Source organism: Pristis pectinata, chromosome 15 (genome assembly GCF_009764475.1).
Source record: "Pristis pectinata isolate sPriPec2 chromosome 15, sPriPec2.1.pri, whole genome shotgun sequence".
NCBI lineage: Eukaryota > Metazoa > Chordata > Chondrichthyes > Rhinopristiformes > Pristidae > Pristis > Pristis pectinata.
The window spans coordinates 44,712,763-44,734,081 of NC_067419.1; the positions used below are offsets into that span (position 1 = coordinate 44,712,763).

General features: G+C 40.2%; 1 protein-coding gene across 4 annotated transcripts in view; it reads left to right on the forward strand.

Moving 5' to 3' along the window:
- The first annotated feature begins 2,441 nt into the window (after positions 1–2,441).
- Positions 2,442–21,319, forward strand: part of LOC127578158 (GLIPR1-like protein 1) — a 34,296-nt gene continuing 15,418 nt past the window's right edge. The window contains exons 1-7 of one of the 4 annotated variants that reach the window (XM_052029782.1): positions 2,548–2,914; positions 8,554–8,802; positions 11,416–11,531; positions 12,869–13,003; positions 16,278–16,357; positions 16,471–16,497; positions 20,074–20,247. In XM_052029782.1, coding sequence (XP_051885742.1) covers positions 2,747–2,914; positions 8,554–8,802; positions 11,416–11,531; positions 12,869–13,003; positions 16,278–16,357; positions 16,471–16,497; positions 20,074–20,246 — 948 coding nt within the window. In that variant the 5' untranslated portion in view covers positions 2,548–2,746 and the 3' untranslated portion in view covers position 20,247. Of the gene's footprint in view, positions 2,915–8,553; positions 8,803–11,415; positions 11,532–12,868; positions 13,004–16,277; positions 16,358–16,470; positions 16,498–16,585; positions 19,998–20,073; positions 21,257–21,319 lie in introns of those variants that run through there. The other 3 variants (XM_052029784.1, XM_052029786.1, XM_052029785.1) reach the window with 3 other exon arrangements.

A 21,319-nucleotide genomic window follows, 5' to 3' on the forward strand; every position in this document is an offset into this window, starting at 1 on the left:
TATTTCTTTAATATCCAGAAATCTATTGATCTCTGTTTTGAATATAGTCAATGATTGAGGCTCCACAGCCCTCTGGTGTACAGAATTCTAAAGATTCACTTCCATCTGAGTGAAGAAATTTTTCTCTATTTCAGCTTTAAATGACCCTTATTTTGAGACTAGACTCCTTAGTCCAGGTGAAAATTCTCCCCATATTTATCCTGTCAAACCTTCTAAGTATTGTACATACACACAAAATGCTGCAGAATCTCTTGTGTCTCAAGAATTGTATATGTTTCAATGAAGTCACCTTTAATTCTTCCAAACTTTAATGAATAGGGGTCAAGTTTGCTAAATCTCTCCTCATATGACAGACCTACATTCCAGGGTCCAGGCTCATGAATATTCGCTGCACTCCCTCTATAACAATTATGTCATTTTCTAGTTAAGGAAGCTAAAATTGTACACGATTCCCCAGGAGTGGTCTTACAAGGATCTAAGTAATTGTAGCAGGTTTTTTGTGCTAAAACCATCCTGCAATAAATGTTAACAGACCATTTGCCTTTCTAATTGCCTGGTGCACCTGCATGTTAGGTTTCAGTGACTTCATTTCTTTTTTCTCCACAAATACTTGCATCCTCATCATGACTGACATTCCGACTCAGTTTCCTGTCATCTGCAAACTTAGGAATAATAACCTTAGTTGGCACACTTTGAAAGTAGCTGGAGTCCAGGCACTGATCCCTGCATTTCCCCACTAGTCATAGCCTGCCAACCTAACAGTATGCCTGCTCTTCATTTTCTGTATACTAATCAACTCTCAATCTATGCTACTCATAGTCATACAGCACAGTAAAAGGCCCTTCAGCCCACCATGTACATCCCAGTCATCAAGTACCTATCTATACTAATCCCATTCTCCAGCACTTGGCCCATAGCCTTCTATGTTTTGGCAATTCAGGTACCCTGCTAATGAAGGCAAGTATGCTGTATGCCTTGTTCACCACCTTACCTACCTGTGCTCCACCATCAGATATCCTTGGACATATACCAAGGTTCCTCTGTTCCTTAATACTGTGCAGTCTCATCATTCATGGCATATGACCTACTCTTACTAGGCCTCCCAAATGCATTATGTCATACTTATTGGGATTAAATTCCACCTGCCTTTGCTCTGCCCACCTTACCAACTCGTCAGTATTGTGCTGTAGCCTAAGAACACCTTCCTGATTATCAGCACTATGTTATTTGGAAACCTAATCGTATCTCCTACATTCACATCTAAATAATTAATGTATACAATAGACAGTAAAGATCCTAGCACTGACCCCTGTGGTACACCACTGGTCATAGGCTTTCAATGACAAACACAACGCTCCACCATCACTCTCAGGCTCCCATTACAAATTTGCCCTGGATCCCATGCACTCTAACCTCTTGGACTAATCTCCCTTGTAGGACTTTGTAAAAGGACTTACTGAAGTCCATGTAGACTTACATCAACTGCACTATCCTCATCACTACAGTTGGTTACCTCTTAAAAAGATTCAATCAAATTGGTTAGACAGGATCTCCTAACAAAGCCGTGCTATTTTGGATTAATCCTTGCCTTTCCAAGTGTAGATTAATCTGTCCCCCTAAACTTTTTTCCAGTAATTTCACCACCATGATGTTAGACTCACTGGTCTGTAATTACTTGACTTATCCCTGATGCTCTTGAACAAAGTTACCCCAATTCTGTGCACCCCAATCTTGTTTACCTTCCACAATCACTTTAACTCTCTGTCCCCTTGCTATATAAACTCTTCCACAAATGAAAATTACCTCTCTGATGTGCTTCTTTATTCATGTTAACTAAGGCTTTGATGATTTTGAATATTCTCAATCTTTACACTTAAAGGAAAACATTCTCAGACTATTCAAGTGACAGAAGTCCTTCATCCCAAGGACCGTTCTACTAAACCATTTCCTCATTCTCTCAAGGGTCAGTAACCTCCTGATCAAGCAATGCTATGCAAGTGAAATGGGCAGAATAGTGATGCTACAGAAAAATGCATGGAAGCTTAAATTGTGGCTTTACAGTGGCTTTAAAAAGTGTACCGACATTCGGGAAAACTTTAGATCTTTGATATCACAATTATGGCTCACCACTGCAGCTGATCCTGCATTATTCATGTTGCTACAGTAGAGGGGATACTACCAGCATCGTATAACTAGTCATAATAATGGAGCAGCTTTTGTCAGTGTGTCTGAACCTTTTGCCAATGCTATGATCATTACTAACAGCACAGCCAACTTTGTTTGCATCATTGATGTCCCAAGACAGAACTGTCGGTGATGTAATCAATGACTTCACATTGAATTTTAGCCATTTCAACCTGTTGTCCAGGGCACTGTGGACAACCAGTGAACCTAAGTTCAAGTTTATTGTTGTCTTAGGCATACACACACGGGCTACAAACGCCCTTTTGCAGCTTTAGTGCTTATCAGAGACCAATGGTTAGGATTGGTGTGTTGGGAGATTGAAGACGCAATTGACGAACGGCTGAAAGATGACCCCTTTGAAGGATCTAGTGTTGCACTCCACTGCCACCCTTCAAAAGTGAAACGAATCTTGACAGACTTTGCCCGCGAAGACAAGTCTGTGGCCACAATCACGACCACCAAAGCCCGAGGCAGCCGGCGCGCGCTCCAATCGGGGGCGGCGGCGCGGGCACGGGAGGCGCGGGCACGGGGAGGGTAAGGTGGTGGAGAGAGCCCGCTCGCCATGGCCGCCGTCCCACGGCTGCTGCTCGCCCTCTGCGCGCCCCTGTCGGTCTGGGCCGGGGAGCGGCTGCACTCCGTCAGCGACCCCACCTTTATCCGGGACTGCGTGGACGAGCACAACAAGTATCGCTCGCAGGTGGACCCGACGGCCAGCAAGATGTTCAAGATGGTAACGTTGGGCGGGGCGGGGGGTGAGAAGAGGAGAGCGACGGGCGGGAACCCGCCGCCCATGCCGGCGGAAAGATCGAGAACCGGCCGGCGGTTGGGCCGGGACTTTCCCGCGCGCGGGAATGGGGCGGGAACCGGCGACGCCTCCGAGCTCCCCCCCCCCAACAAAACAGGCCCTTCGGCCCCACCCGTCCGTGCTGACCACCACGCCCCACCCAAGCTCGCCCCATTTGGCCCGTAACCTTCTAAACCTTTCCTATCCATGTACCTGCCCAACTGCCTCTTCAATGTTATTGTACCTGCCTCAACCGCTCCCTCTGGCAGCTCATTCCATATAGATAACACCCTTTGCCTATTAAAAAGTTGCCCCTCAAGTTCTCTTAAATCTCTCACCTTAAACCTATTCCTTCAATGTCTTGATTCCTCAGCCCTGGGAAAAGATACTGAGTGCATCCGCCCTTTCTACACCCCTCATGATTTTACACACCTCTATAAGATCACCTCTCAGTCTCTTACACTCCAAGGTATAAAGTCCTAGCCTGTCCGACCTCTCTCTATAACTCAGTCCCTCAAGTCCCGGCAGTATCCTTCTAAATCTTTTCTGCTCTATTTCCAGTTTAATAACATCTTTCCAATGGCCTCTTTTCCTAAGCTTTATAAAACAATGAATGTGGTGGGGGGGGGAAGAATATGCAACTAAAGGATAACTAATTAAAACTGGAAATGCTCAGCAGGTCAGTCAGTATCTGTGGAGAGAGAAAGTCAGTGTATCAGGCTGATGACGTCTCGTAAATGATTCTGAGGCAGGAAGTTGTGGAGTGGGAACAGGAGGCTGCTTGGCCCCTCAAACCTGTGCCATTATTCAGTGGAACCATCACCAAACTCAACCGTGCCTAAGCTGGCCCCCATGTCCCTTCATATCCCTGGTCATTGCAAGGCTATTCACCCAGTGTCAGATTCAGTCAGAGTAGTTTATTGTCATATACACCAGGATGCAATGAAATTCCTTGCTCGCCTGAAGCTCACGGAGTAAACAGTGTACACAGAGATAATAAATACAGCAACAAGGGCAAATCAATTGCTGTTCATGGAACAAGAGTTCCAAATTTCCAACACCCCTTCCATGCATAAATATTTCCTAACTTGACTGCTGAAAGTTAGTTTTTCTTTTTAGCACACCCTCCTATTCCAACTTGATATCTTGATATGTTAACTCAAATCATCCCCTGACCTAAATTCCAAGGAATGCAACACTGTTTTGTGTAATCCTTAACCCCTGGGAATCAAATGTCATTTTGGCCAGTCTAATGTACACTTTCTAAGAAGTGCCAGAACTGTTCAGAATATTTCAGGTCTAACCTGGGCTTTTGCATTGTGTTATTCTCTAGCTACTTTGTACTGAAAGCTAATACCATTATAATGAAGCTGTTGTTGCCTTTTTTCAGACTTTCTTTCCCTTGACTTTCAAACTTGATTACTGATTCACTGCCATTTCATGCTTTGCCCTTCTCACTTCTGAATCTATATTCAGGTTCTCAAACACCTCCCAGGCTAGTTTGAACCCGTCTCAACCAACCCGTAAAATTTAACACAATGATATTAGTTTGGACCTACTGAGGTCCAACTATCTCATCTGGCTTGTATGGAGCCCATCTTCCCAAAACTGATGCCATTACCATGAACTTAATCTCTTTGAAGAGTAAATTGAAAACTATCATCTTCACCATTAATCAAAGCTGAATACCATAAAGAGAGGCAGATGCACTCAGGGGACTTTAGTACAATCTGCTTGGTTTACCTTGTCTCTCTAGCAATCACCATGCCATTATTTACTGAATCCCCAATCATTCAATGGAAAATTTTATAGTTGTTGACAATCGCCTCCCAAGGAATGTTTTGTCATGTTGTCAGTAGGTGGCTGCTGAAGCCAATCTGGAATTGTCAAATTTAGCTGCAACTTGGACATATATTTCTGAGTGGCATCAGTGGGTCTGGGTTGCTGAACTGGTATCCAAAATGCTCTTTTTGCAGTTCCTAATTTTCTGTATCCTTTTGCTATTGTACAGTTACAAAATGCTGTGATTCTTGCATCATGTTCTCCTGTAAGTCAGTGTTGCTGTTCTACTCCTTCATCTTTGCCTTGAGAATGTCCTTGAAATAATTAATCTGGCCTCTGGTCGAACATGTGCTAAGACTGAGCTCAGAGAAAAGTCTTCCTTCCAGAGTCTGGCTTCCAAATTAAGAACTCAGTGTTGGCTGCTTCGGTCCTTGCTGTATTGATCTGAGAGAGGATGTTGATATTGTCTTGTCAGCCTTTGTGCAAAGGATCTTCTGCAAATATTGCATTGATGATACTTCTTCAGGGCCTTTGAATAAACCTATACCTTGTTCACTTCTCAGCTTTGTAGAATAGGAAGAGGTATCATGACTGCCTAAAGCCTTGAGTTTGGATCTAATGGCATTGCATGTCAAAATCTCATTTCTTCAGTGGATTAAAGGCTGTACTTGCCCATTCAGGACAACGTTGGATGTCTTTTGTTGACTTGTGGAGATGTCTTCTAAGATATTGGAAGTGTTCAGTGTTACCCAGAGTCTCCCTATGAATCAGAGACCAAAGCTTCTGAGCCCCAATGATAAGAGAGATTCAGTCTGATTAGAAAACTATCAACAATTGTTAGATGGAGTGCTCCTTGAGAATTTCTCAATTGAGACTTTAGTTGGTAAGTGTTCTTATGTCCACCTTGCCATAGTGTTTGTAATTTTTCCAATCCTAGATGAGGTGAGGAAGACCATTTAAAAAGAAGAAAAACAACTACTAGACAATACTTTGTGATTCTTTTAGGCCTCCACTCTTTTCTGGGTGCTATGCTGATTCAACATGAATAGTGTGCCAGAAACATCAAGATATTGCATCTACTTTGTTTTTCATGATGGCTCACTATTCTCTTTCTTTAGTACCTGAAACAGCCTCCTGATTCTTAATAGAAACTGGCACCACATTCTCCTGGATAAATGACCCGGGACCTGAGAATTTACTCCATTATGTCTGCTTGCTTGATCTTTTCAATGCCCAGCTAAGTAAACAATAAACTGATTACTTCCAATTGTGTGGTGAGGTTATATCTTGGGGTAGTTAGTCTCAACAACCCTTGGTTATTGAAGGAAAATGAATGTTAGGTATTCCTGCTGTATTTGTGGTATAGTAGATAGCGAAGCAGATTGTCTTGGACTACAGTATGATATTGATCAGATGGAAAGCTGGGTGGAGCATTGCAGATAGAATTTAATCCTGACAGTCTTGGTCACCCACCCTATTATAGGAAAGACATAGTCAAGCTGGAGAGGGTGCAGAGGATGCTGCCTGGACTAGAGGGCCTGAGATTTAGGGAGAGGTTGGCCACGCTGGAACTTTATTCCTTGGAGCATTGGAGAATGAGGGGTGACATAGAAGTTTATAAAATCATGAGGGTATGGATAAGGTGGATGGTCATAATCTTTCCCCCAGGGTTGGGGAGTCCAAACTAGAGGGCACAGATACAAGGTAAGAGGGGACAGATTTGAAAGAGACCTGGGAGGTAATTTCTTTATACAGAGGGTACTGAATACCTGGGATGACCTGCCAGAGGAAATGGTCGAGGCAGGTACAATTGCAACATTTAAGAGGCACTTGGATAGGTATATGGAGGGAAGAGGCTTAGTGGGTTATGGGCTGAATATGGGCAACTGGGACTAGCAGAGAGGTTGCTGTGATCAGCATGGACCAGTTGGGCCAAAGGGCCTGTTTCCATGCTATATTGCTCTATGACATGCAAAATGATGCATTTTGAAAGAGTAGAACATACAGGGACCGTGGAGAATGTCCACAGATTCCTCAGAGTGGCAGTGTACATAGATAGGGCATATGCCTTCATCAGCCCTGGCTTAGAATGGATGTCATGTTACAACTTTATAACATTTGGTTGGGCCACGTGTGGAGCATCATCTGCAGTTCTGGTCGCCACATTATATGAAGAATGTGACTACACTGGAGAGGGTGCAGAGGAAATTCGCCAGGATGTTGCCTGGATTAGAACATTTCAGTTATAAAGAGAGATTCGATAGGCTGGGTATGTTTACATCGGCGCAGAGGAGAGTGAGGAGTGACCTAATAGAGGATTATGAGGAGGAGAGATGGAGTAGATAATAAAAGTGTTTTTCCTGTGATGGGGGTACTTTAAAAACTGGAGGGCACAGAAGGGGGTTGGGAACTGAAATGTGCTGCCTGAAGAGGTGGTGGAGGCAGCTACTCTTGCAACATTTAACAAGCATTTGAATTAGCAAGACATAGAAGGCTACAAATTAAATGAGGGTAAATGGTCTAGTGTAGATAAGCACAAAGGTTGGCATGGTGGGTTGAAGGGACTGCTTCTACATTGTACAACTCTGATTCTATGACACTATTCAATAACCCATGGAGAAGGGCATGTGCTTGCTGAAAGTTGGTAAGTGTCCAGAGTGTTTGAATCAAAGAAACAGTTTTACAAGAGTTGCTGAGCTGGAGGAAGTTGCAAAAATGACAAACAAGGCCAACCTGAGTATTTATACACAAGGATGAAAATGCATTTTCTCCTCTCTGAATCAGGGCAATACTCCATCTAAATTCATGTTGGAAATCACAGAAACAATTGTCTCCCTGACAATGCAATCCACTCTGCTACTGTATTTCTAGCTGCCTTTGTTATTCCTGCCCCCACTGCTTGTGCAGTCTTTTGTTCCATCATGCCATGTTCTGGACTGCACTCCTTAAAAGTGTTGCCATCCCAACCAGTCTCAATGTTGAGTACCACGGTCAGAGAGACTGACGTGCAACCTGACAATTCCCGCACATCTTGTCTCTTCCTACCATTTTGGAAGGTCACATATTTACTATTCTGAACTCTGAGGCTAAAGGTAGGCCATCTGGAACATACAATCTAACTCATAATTTCCTTTATTCTCTGCTGTGACTCCGGCTGCCTTTGAAGCTCAGATTTAATTTGTTTGAATTCAAGCAGCTGAAGATATTGATTGAACACGTAGTTCCATTGTATAAATGAACTGTCCTTAAATTTTCATTTAAAAAATGCTTACTAACTAGTTACCCTAATGTACTGCCCTTTTATTTGTGTCTTTTACCTTCCTAGTTTAAGTTAGACAGCAGCACCTTCCTAGTCTGACCAAATTCTCAAGTTTAGTATGCTTCATCTGTATTTAGTTTGAAGTCTGCACTCTGGACATTTAGTGTATTTTTTAAAAATCATATAATGGTAGTACTTTCCCATCCTTTATAAATTTCCATGAATACCAAATTACTGACCTTTGCAATTTGTTGAAGTTGCAGTCAATTGAAGCTGCAGCCACTTTATGCATCATACTTTCAGCATGAGGACATAAATAAAAGCAAGAGTAAGTCATTTAGTTCCTTGACTGACTCTGCCACTCAAAAGATAATGGCTTATCTTTTACTTCAGCTCCACATTGTTGTACTAACCCCATATCCTTTGAAACTCTTTAGATTTTAAATCTGAAAATCTATTGGTCTTAATAAAGTTATTTGAAATGACAGAGGAATCACCTGATGCAGAAATGTTTCAGTATTTTTTTCTCTTTCTACATTTCTAGACATGGGATGAAGCTCTTGCTAAATCTGCAAAAGCTTGGGGCAAAAAATGCAGATTTAAACATAATCCAAATCTGAAAAAGAACGGAGCAGTACATCCGACCTTCTTCCCAGTAGGAGAAAACCTCTATGCTTCAACAGGCAGGTTTGAAGCCAAACAAGCTATTAAGGCATGGAATGACGAAGTGAAGGATTATAATTTTCAAACAAATAGCTGCAAAAAATCTGCTATGTGTGGACATTACACCCAGGTAATATTTCTGTTTCTTGTAAATACTGTTAACTTTGAACCACTGAATGGCAAGAACTTCCATCAAAAATATACAAACAGAAAAGAGCATAAATCCTTCTTCCCCCCGCCCCCCCATTTCTCATTTTTCCCTTTTCCTTGGAGCAGACTTGATGGGCCGAATGGCCTGCTTCTGCTCCCTTGTCTTGTGCATCTGTGGAGAGAGAATTAATTTTAGGTTGATGACTTTTCACATGTCTTTATAGATGTTGCCTGATCTGCTGAGTATTTAAACGATTTTCTGTTTTTATTTCAGATATATAGCATCTGTAATTTTTTGCTTTTGTCATATTATTTTTGGTTTCTTTTGTATCTGCTACATTATTTGCATAAAGAAGATTTCTGAGACTGAATCGTAGCTACCAAATTGGTGGCCTGGAATCATGTCAGCTGTTAAATTGCAAAAAGTGAGGTGGGACCAGGATGAGCAGCTACTCTGCTGATGGGAAGCGGTTGTTTGTTTGTTTTATTTTATATAAAGGTTGCCTGCCTTCATTTTAATATTTTGGTTTTTAAATACTGGTGGTTAGATTTCTCAAGCCTTGGGAGATCTGACCCCTGAAGGTAGGCAGGAAGGATTAAATCTGTGAGGTAGATACCTTTACAATACTGCATGTCAGCCAGAAGCATCAGTGATTAAATTGCAAAAAAAAGTCTGGAACAGAAAATGTAATCTGCATATTTCCAGTTATCTTCAGTTTAAGCAGTTCATCAGGATTGAGGATGACTTGATTCCACTCCAGGTTTGTGGATTCTAAGGTGGAATCCACAGACTCTACCACAGATGGAGCAACTTGATGGCTGGGTGAGTGGGCTGTAAGGGAGGTGTTTCTGCTGGGTTTCAGCACACATTTGACAAAGATACATGAGGGTCTCATTGTCAGCCAAATGCTTCTTCTCCATTTTGAACAACTATGAGCCAGGGGTTCCTACAAGTTGTTGGAGACATTACACTTTCAAGGATGCTTTGAGGACATCCTTGAATCACCTCTGTCCTGCCACAGCAGGGTGCCTGTTTCAGGAGTCTGACCTGGGGCGGCACAGTAGTGTAGCGGTTAGTGTAATGCTATTACAGCGCCAGCCTTCGGGGTTCCATTCCCGCCGCTGTCTGTAGGGAGTTTGTACATTCTCCCTGTGACTGCTTGGATTTCCTCTGGTTTCCTCCCACTTTCCAAAGACGTACAGGTTTAGTAGGTTAACATGGGTGTAATTGGGTGGCACGGGCTTGTTGGGCTAGAAGGGCCTGTTACTGTGCTGTATAAATAAAGTGAGTGCCTTGGATTGCCCGACTGCCTAATTAAGAGGCTGAACAGTGGGGCTGAGAGGATGCTGAGACTGATTTACTTATCCTGCCAGTAGATTTGGAGGATTTCACAGAGGCAGCATTGGTGGTATCCTTCTAGTGCTCTGAAGTAACTGCTGTAAGTAGTCCATGTATCAGAAGCACCAGCAGAGCAGGAATCGTTTCTGACCAATACACCATACGCTTTGTGCTAGGGTTTCGAGGTCTTGCTCCTTGCCTACTCTTTTCCTCAGGTGATCCATTTTTTAGTTTGATCTTTGTTTTTGTGCCTTTCCTTTGCCCCTCTTGAATGCATCACGTCAGCTCTTTTTGCTTTTCTCTCCCTGTGCTTCTTCCTCTCTGTTTTTAGATGGGAAGCAATGTGTGATGTGGCATAGTGTTATAGGACAGGACCCAACTGCATTTGAAGTGGAATGCAGAAAAAATGAAGCCTCAAGGTGAAAAGTTGACATCACATTACAATTGGAAGTAATCTTTAGCTTGCATACATATGATATATAAGGTAACAGCCGAATATAGTGGGTGATTAACTCATGATAGTGGTATGAGAAAAATAATTTTAAAAAAATTGTGAGAAATATCCAGCAGATCACATAGTACCTGTGGGAAGAGATGAATTGGTATTTCAGGTTAACTATACTTATCTTTTGAACATGAGATTCTTTTTACATTGTTATTGGGTAGAAATATTTTGGTGGGCTGTATTGAAATTAATGAAAATGGTTTGTGAATAATAAAACAATTCAATTGAATTTCAGAAAATGTGAGTATTTAAAGATAAAATTATCAGAAAGGGAATTGCTAGGTGGCTACAGGTTTTGCAATCATAATGTACTTTGCCAGACACTTAGGTACACATCTGTGATTTAAACAGAATCAGTATTGACTATTCCACATGCAAAAATGCTTTTTCATTAAACCCAAATGAACTGGGAAGTCATGGGATTAGTTAGGTTGGCATCATCATCCGTGCAGACATGGTGAGCCAAAGGGCTTGTTCCTGTGCTGTACTGTTCTGCTGTTCTTAACTGTTTTCAGTCTGTGTTCTTGTTCTATGCGCTATGTATGGATCCCACATAGATCCACATGAGGAAAAAAAAACTGGAATGTGGCTTCTGATAAATCTAATGGGATCTATGATTTTTTTATTACTCTTGTTAATGTACCATATATAATCTACACAGTGTTAGTATTTTCATGTATGACATATGGATCAAAGCTTTGCAGAATAAATACTGTGATAAATGTTGAAAAAACAATATTATTTTCCAGATTGTCTGGGACACTTCTTACAAACTTGGTTGCGCTGTTACTGAATGTCCCAATGGACTTAAAGGCACTGGACTAAAAAGGTCTGCCAAAATATTTGTGTGTAACTATGCACCAGCGTAAGTTTTCAGTTTTTTAAAAATAATAAATATTTAAGATAATTACCATTATTTAAATTACTAACCTTTTGAGCCTCATGCATACATATGTAAAATAGAATTCATAAAGTAGTGATCGTGACCACTTCAGGATACTTTCATTCGTTCTGCTAGATCTTTTCAAGCCGCATGAGAAGGCACCTGGCATGTCTGTCAATCTCCAGTGCATGGAAGAAGTAACAATTGCCATGTGTGTTGGAAGGCATCAACTGGACACATTACAGTAGATGGCAATTGATGCGGTCAATTGTAAATTTTAAAATCTTTCATTGAATAGCATGGGTCCTAAGTAGCTACTTGTGATCAACAGAGTTGTTCATTGTGAAATCTGTGACCTTTATGAAGAATTGTACTCCATGCATTTAGAAGAGTATTAGGTAATCAGAATCAGGTTTATTGTCACTGGCTGATATGTTGTGTGAAATTTGTTGTTTTGCGACAGCAGTACAATGCAAGACACAATCAAGATCAGATTAATGTTTACAAGATATTGAGCAGAACTTATGGTAATAGATACAGAGAAGCCCTATCCATAGTCGTAATGTCAAGAATTGGGGTATAGATTGCAAATGTCAGACCTGAGTGTCTCTTAAGCATGAAATTGGGCGATAATTATACACACTTGAAACACTCGTCTGAAAATTGAAATTAATGTTGTGTCTGTCATGAATGTTAAATCTGAGACTGTTTAGTTTTTTGATAACTAAAAATGTTAAGGAATATTAAGGGATAAATGCATTATATGGAATTAGGTCACAGATTTATTAACATGTTGAATGCTGGGAAAGGCTTGAGTGGCTAAATAATCTACCCCTCTGTTTTTATATTCCTCTGTGTAAAAAAAAAACAACTCTCCACCATCCATATCCAAGGAAGGTGGTAAGATTGTTCCCAAACATATTGCAATTTCTACCCTTTCCTAAGTCGCATCTCAACCAGACCGGGTGATTTTTCTACTTGTGAGGACTGACACTCTAATTGTACTTTCTGTATTATTAGTATTACTATTAACGTCACCTACATTGACAGCTTCCTCTGGTGAAGACATTTACAAAGTATCTCAACTTTGTACTCTTCTTCACAAGAATACCACTGCTCATGAATCAGCAAACTTTTGTATTTGTAAGAACGTGTGTTCCCTTTTGTGCCTGCCACAGCCCTGTTCTATTATCTCCTTTTTGTCTTTCCAGTTTTTAAGATTGCCTCTGTAACTTTCTACATTCAGCTTGGTTCCCTACTTTATTATGACCTTTCAAATCATTATAAGACTTTTTTATCTGTCTCAATGTTATCTTTAGTCATCCAGGAAACTTGCTTTGGATGCCTTTACTGCGCTCTCGTGGAAATGTGTCCACTGTGTCTTCATCAGAGTTTGATGCCAGTCCACTTTCACAGATTCCTGTCAAATCACAGGTTCTCTCTCCTCCATTTAAGTATGTTGATGATAATTTGTACTTTGTCATTTTCCAACCTGTTGATGTTCTGATCATCACTCAGTAAATGCTCTTCTGCTGATGTTCCACTTGCCCTACGTAAAATCGAGTAGATTTTACAGTCTTATACAATTCGGTGGAAACACATTCATCACGAAAGTTTTTCATTATACCTGTACCTCATCATACGTACACATGACAATAAACTTGACTTTAGGACAGGAATCAGAGGAGATGGGTGATGGGAGGCAAAGTAGGCTTCATCCATATCATGATCTGTGATCTAATGGTATAGTACGGCTGTTCCGAGGAGCCATTGCTACTGCTTCACCTTGTACTCTTTCAGGAGTTCCTCCCCATCTTTGCCCATCACAATGTTATTATCCCAGCCTATATCAGGATAATTTGTATCCCTGATCATCACTACTCTGGTTTGTGCATCTTATTGTAATCTGCAAATTTATTCTGGTTTCCTTCCATTATTTGGTGGCTCACAGTATCTGCTCAGTAGTGTAAGACTAATTCTACTTGTAATGCTTGGTGGAATTTGCAGATCCCACAATGGCTTCATTAGCCATTCTCATTATAGTTTCTTTACTCAATTCCCAACATATCCATTCTGTTGTTGCTATCGTCATCCCAAGTTGCAAATTCTTCCAGGATGACCAATTTTACCACACAACTGACATATACGTACATGTATCCCAAAGACTACCTGGCATTTACATCTTGTGAACAGTATTTTTGAACTGTTCTTTAATGTCTGTTCCCTCTCCCAATCTACACTGCATCTTTTTTCTCCTAATTCATCCTGGTACACATCAATGTGCCAAACAGTACTATTTAACCTTCTGGTCATGCAACTCCTGCATCTTTCATTGGGTAACATGAGTCTTAAGTAACTACATGAAGCTAAGGTCAACATTTTAACAACTACGTTAACCGGTTTTGTCTTCCTATTCTAATACATGCTGGATGTTAAACTGAGATTAAAACAGCTCCAGGATTTTCATTTTCTCTCAGTTGATCTTGTGTATGTATGATAATTGATAGAATATTAAGAACTTCTGAGGAACACAGGATCTTGGTATGCATAGCCACAAACCCCTGAAGGAAATAGATGTAGCTAAGTTAATTAAGCAGGTGTACAAGAGCAGGGGGCAGTGCCAGAACCATATAAAACATTCGATAGCCCACTATTGGAATACTGCATCTTCTCAGGCAATCTGTCCTATCATATTTATTACTTCATATCTAAATATTTATCACTCCAGGTTTGAGGTTGCTGATGAAGCCATGGTGGGACCTGCAGACACTACCACAGGTTGAGCACGAGATGCTTGATGGAATAGGTTGTAGACAAGTGGTATACTCCTTCCTCTATTTCACTGGGTTTCTGCATACTCTTGATGGAGGGACTCAAAGATTTTAATGCCATCCCAAGTGTTTCTTTTCTATTTTGAGCAGTCATTAATCAGGAATTTGCATGGATTGTTGGGGTGTTACATTTTTGCAAGGCGTCTTTGTGAGCATCCTGGAATCATTGTCGCTATCCTCTCAGTAATTTCTTGTTATTATGGCGCTCAGAGTAGAATCTGTTGTCAGGCATGCGAACATCTTTGCCTGTCTATCAGTGCTGGCTAAATATAATTGGAGCCTTGATGCTGGGAACATTGACCTGGGAGGGGACACTGACATAGGTTTACATATCCTGCTGCAGGATTTTTCAGAGACAGCTTTGCCGGTAGCTCTCCAGTGTTCTGAAGTGGCCCTTGTTGGTGATCCATGTCTCCAAAGTGTATAGGTGGGCAGAGGTCACTGCTGTTCAATAGATCATAAACTTTGTGCTGGATTTAGCGTCTTGAAATACTCCTCCTCAGGAAAGCCAAAGGTTGTTCTGGGTTGTTACTGAAGGCACTGGTGAACTTCATCATCGATGCTTGCCTTTGTGCCTCCTGAGGAATGGAAAGATGCAGATGGCAACACTGACCACTTTCCATATCTCAGGAGGCATCCTGATATCCTACAGGAAGAATATGATAAATCTAGAGAGGCAAAAGTAAAATTTATGAGGATGCCAGGCTGGATAATTACTATTGAGCACAGGCTGTCTAGGCTGAGTTTATTTTTGGAGATGACGAGATTTAATATAGATGGATAAAATTACAAAGGACTTGGGTACAGTGAACAATAGGATCTATTTCCCTTGGCAGAGAGGGGGCATGGATTTGAGTTTTAATTGGTAGAACAATTGGAGGTGAATTGATTAATAAGAAGTGTTCAACAACTCGTAGGGGTCTTGAACCCACTGCCCGAAAGGCTAATGGAGGCAGAAACCTTCACATTTAAAGCACTTGGATAAGCACTTGGGCCATAACCTGTAAGACTAGACAAATTCCTATTTTTGGCAGCCCTGGACCAGGTGAACTGAATGACCTCTTCTGATGTCAATCTCCATGATTTTCAATGTATGCACTTCCCAGGTCTTCTGGCTATTCCCTTTCAATTCCTGAAAATGTTCTGTTCCTGCTCAGTGAGGTTCTTTACCCTGGCACCAGGGAGGCAATGAGTCACACAGGACTAGTGTTTGTGGTTGCAGGAAAAATGGTTGTCTACCAAATTATCAACATCCTTGCTACCGAGAGCACACCTCTCACACCAACATGTGTCATTTTCCACAGTTCAGTGGCTATGCGATAAACCAGCGACATCCAACCTGGAGTCTGTGCCCACCAAGTTCACAAATCACTACCTATAATCTGGCATATAGAATAAAATTCACAGGGATTGCATGTATTGTTTTAGTATTGGTTTCTTTTGATTTCCTTTAATAGATTCACTTGTCCTTAAACTTTGAAAGGTACATCTAATATTGAACTTACTTTACTGTTTCCTTGTAATGTCTAAGATTGCCATGCAGAATTTTATAAACAGTAATTTGTTTCCATCCAACTACCGTGGCGGCACGGTAGTGTAGTGGTTAGCATAGCACTATTACAGCGCCAGCGACCCGGGTTCAATTCCAGCCACCGTCTTTAAGAAGTTTGTACGTTCTCCCCGTGTGTCTGCGTGGGTTCCCTCCGCGTGTTCCAGTTTCCTCCCACATTCCAAAGACATACGGGTTAGAAGCTGTGGGCATGCTATGTTGGCGCTAGAAGCACGGCTACACTTGCAGGCTGCCCCCAGCACACTCTCAGTAACGCAAAAAGATGCATTTCACTGTGTGTTTCAATGGACATGTGACTAATAAATATCTTTTTTTATTGGCATGCAGTGGAAATATTATTGGAAGAGGTCCATACACATCAGGAGCAACATGCTCAGCTTGCACCACTTGTAGTGACAACTTATGCAGTAAGTTAAGTAATAGTCTTTCTTGTACCATTATTGCATTGAAGTTATTATAAAAGTTGATTGAAATGCAAGCTGTTACAATTTACACTTACAGTTTTTTCTTTCATTATTAGCTGATCCAGCCCGTGATAAACTCAGAAGTATGTATTTTGTATTATTAAATATCTATAGTTTATGGTTAACATTGTACAAGTTAGTTAAATGTTTCCCTTTATTTTTATTTGGCAGAGTACCCTCACTGGCATCCAGACTTTGGATCAGCCTCCATTTCCTTACATGATCAACTAATATTTCTTATCACTATTATTTTAATATATATTCTACAATAATTATTTAAATATAGTTTATCTTTCCAGGATTTTTTTGATTGAAGCTGAGAGGGTGCAAAGTTCTGGTTTGTAAACAGCTCATTTTTTTGTCCAGTGGGTATCCAAAGGCATCATGCTTTCAGCACATTCTCCTCATCACCTTGCAAGCTTTTGCAAGGCACTCCATCTAGTGAGCAAGTCAAACACTGGCATAACTAACAATTAAAATAATTCTGGTTGATAGGCTAAACAGATTCAAATTGGTGATCTTTATTTGATTAACAAGCTGCTCAGGAATTTTCCCCTCCCCTGAAAAAAAATCCTCTTCTATCTTATCCACTAAGGTTGTAGCTTTCTAAATCAAATCTCTGTCCAAATATCATTCAGAGTAATTATGATTTTTGTTAGGGTAGCAGAAGAAAAAGTTAATTACTACCTATGATATGTTGGCATTTAACTAATGCTGGCATTTTGTTCATGGTGGCATACAACAAGTTGTCAAAAATAATTTGATTCCAGTTCGTCAATAAATATTACGGACAGAAAATTCACGAGAAAGCTTGCCTGCACTTTTGACTACTGTTTGGCAGATTTTCTTGTTGGCTTCACAAGTTCAAAGTTCTCATCACTTTTAAGCAGATCACTCCATTTATGGAGATCACGTGATGAGACAAAACCAGTGAAATGCTGGTTTGGCAAAAGAACACAAAACAAGTTTGGTAAAAGAAAACAAAACATTGACGTTAAGTATTGAATGTTCAAAGAATTTTGTTTTGTTTCTGATTTTCTGCATCTTCAGCATTTTTAAATTAAAACAATTACTTGATGGCCCTATTGTAAAATGGAGTGATTGTGAGTGTTAGTCTTATTTTTGTTTGAATATTATACATGGAAACATTTCTTTGCCAAACTGGGTATAAGCTTCCCAAAATGAAACAACTCAAACCACAAGGTCCAAGAGACCTTATTATTAAAATATTAAGTCAAATACCATGCTAGCAGATGAATAGAAATAGTGTCACATGACTGAATAGGATAGGTATCATAGTGTTTCATACCCAGTTTTTGAGATTGTCCAAATATATTCAATTTCAGGGAGATTCAAAATGTATTACTTTAATTAAACTACAGTTAGTAGACAACCAATTCTCTACTCTTATCCCTTGGATGTAATGTTTATCCTCTAATATTATTTATATTCAGAAGGACACTAGTCAGGCTTGGGTAAGTTTGTTCAAAATGTATCTATATATCAAACAATCGAGTCAGTATAGGTAAACCGAGAACATCGTAAATGGACCAATGCATTAACTCCACACATGCTGTTTTATCTGAGCAATACAGCATTTTTGAGTTTTGGTAAATTGTTAATTCCAGCATCTGCAGTATTTTGCTTTTGCATTAATGTGCTGTATGTTGAAAAATTGCAAAAGATCCCTTTATAAATTACACAGTTTAAAAATAAACATTTGCAAATTTTCTACAACATCCTTGTTTAAACTAACGGTGTACTACTGATTATTCAAAAGTAAAACGTAACAGATGCTTGAAATCTGAAGTGAAACACAAAATGATTGAAATACTCAGCAGCTCAAGCAGCATCCATGGTGCGAGGTTTAAAGGTTGCCTGATCTGTTAAGTGTTACCAGTATTTTCTGTTTTAACCCCTAGCTATGTCAGAGTTCATTTAGTGTTATCAAAGCTCTACTAAGAGATTAGGATCTGTTAGTCCTTGCCAAGCACACAAATTATAATGTCAGAAACTGTAAAGCTCCACTGTTATTGCAAAGTCTTACATATTGATGCTCTGCACTAACAGCAAGCCTTCCTGTTACAGCCTATCAATTTCATAAGGCTAACTGGCAATTCTGCTTGTACAGATTCGTACAGACTCAAATTTTGATAGGTAGTATTTTCTTTGCCTGACTCAGTAGTAAAATTCCATTTTATAATGGTCACCAAGACTTTGGAACCAGCTTCTGAAAAATCAAAGTTAACATTGGTTGCTGTTGTAAAACAGGAGATATTTGTATTGGTCATTTGTTACACATCTCAAATATTGTGAGAGGTGCAGAACCAGATTCCAATTCAGCATTACATGGTGTAAAAATTAATTCCATGTCTGAATATTTTGCTGTTCTAAATACTGCTTTATTTAAATTGAAAGTGTTTTAGGTTACTGTGTGAGCATTTAAAAACAATTTTAATGAAAATCAACATTTTTGACTTTTGGAGTTTGCGGACAATATTTAAAGACATTGTAATTGGGTAATGGATGTCATTTGTAAATCTTAGCTTTATGTACCAGAGTTGCTAATAAAATAGTTTCACATTGGCTTAAAGTCATTTTTTAAAACATCTTAACATAGTAAATGTTAAATGCTACCATGGCAGTGTAGCAGCTAGCGTAACACTATTACAGCGCCAGCGACCCGGGTTCAATTCTGCCGCTGTCTGTAAGGAGTCTGTACATTCTCCCCGTGACTGCGTGGGTTTCCTCTGGGTGCTCTGGTTTCCTCCCACCTTCCAAAAAAGACGTACGGGTTAGGAAGTTGTGGGCATGCTATGTTGGCACTGGAAGCACGGCGACACTTGCAGGCTGCCCCCAGCACATTCTCAGACTGTGTTGGTTGTTAATGCAAAATGACGCATTTCATTATGTGTTTCAAAGTATAAATAAATATTAATTAATATTAAATTACAAAATTAGGCTCCAATCACTGATTCCCTCGCATGTTTATTGAGTGCTTGGTTAAATATTTAGCCTTTATACAGTTTTTTTGTTTCTCTGCACATCATGTCACTTAGTTTACACCATCCCATGTTATTTAGTCACTACTGTCCTCTCTGCTATCACTGGTCTTTTCATGTGTTCTTTACCTATAATCTGGATTGGCATAAAAGGCTGTTTTATATTTGGTTGTGATGGAGGTCACTGACCTGAAACTGAGGAAACAGTTCCTCACAGACTGAAGTGCAAGTCTTCTCACCATGACCCTTAACAAAGGAGTTAGGTTTCTAAAGAACCTTCATCACACAAAGCTACAGTAAACCTTTAATTTGAGCAGAGGATACCAGTTACTGTGGATGGAAGTTATAAGCTAGAAACTCTGCCTGTAAAGCTACTGTAAATCAAAAGCAAAAATTCCGACATGCTGAAACTTGCAAGTCAATCATTCAAAAACCAGTGTTGCCAGATAGCACAGCTCGCGCTACTCAAGTTTTCTTTTCCATTTTAAATACACTGCAGTTTGTTTTTATAGATCTGTGTTTGAGGACCTTGTTAAGCAACAAATTAAAATCCTTCACTGCAGTGAAGATTCAAAATATGAATATTTGCTATTGGGTGGGGGGGGGATCTGTATAGTACTTCCTTTGTTTTTGATTTTATATTTCAATTACTTCCAGTATTTATCATTTGTTTTGGACTACTCTTCAGCACCACAGATTTTTTTCTTGGACGATCCCCAGTTTCTGAACAACTACTATTGGCTGTTCCAGGAACCACAAAATCTCACTTGATATCTGAAAAAATTTCACTAATTGCAAGATCACTCAAAGCCAGTATTCTTTTACTTTAAGGTATGTATAAGAAAATATTAAGCAAAAATACTTGACGTAACACTCCGCACATGACCATAGATTCCACAGGTTGTGCATGATGCTGTTTCAACAGTAAGACAGTGTGTGTTACATCATTGTGACCAACACAGAAGATCAGTATCATAAAAGGAAAATTTTGGAAATTGAGAGTTGGCTCTACTTAGGTAATCACAAGGCAGTCAACCCTGCTAGAACTGTCAATAGAATTTTTTTAATAGACAAGGTGGAGGAAATATCTGAATAGCTTTGTTGCAGGTTTTAATTGGTTCTTAAATGATACTAACTTCACCCTCATAGTCATACAGAGATCGTGTGGAAACAGGCTCTTCAGCCCACCTAGGACAGGCCAGACAATAAGCACCCCTTTTTACACTAATTCTACCCTAACCCATGTTATTTTCCCAGATTCCCATCAACTCCCACACCCCTCCCCACAGATTCTACCACGTCTATACACTGAGGACAATTTACAGTGACCAACTTAGGTTGTTTTCTGTGGAGTGGTGGAGGCTGAGGGGAGACCTGATAGAAGTTTATGAGGGGCATAGATAGACCAGACAGCTGGTATCTTTTTCCCAGGGTCATAATGTCTAGTACTGGAGGGCATGCATGTAAGGTGAGAGGGGGTAAGGAGATATGCAGGGCAAGGTTTTTTGACACAGAATGGTGGGAGCCTGGAATGGACTGCTGGGGTAGTGGTGGAGGCAAATATGATAAAGGCATTTTAAGAGGCTCTTAGGTGAATATGCAGAGAAGAGGGATATGGACTTTCTGTAGACAGAAGGGACTAGTTTAGTTCAACTTTTAGTTATTAGTTTAATTAGTTTGGCACAATATCATGGGCCGGGCGGCCTGTTCCTGTGCTGTACTGTTCTATGTTCTAAGCTTTTCCCATAATCTCTCAGATCTCTAATATTTGGGAGCAAGCGTGTTGCACTTTGCCGCAGAGGCTTCAGAGCTTGAACGTCTTAGTGACCAGTGGGATAGAAAATCTCAAACTAGTCGTCTTTTTCTAACTAAGTTCAACTAACAGCACAACTGAGAAAAACAC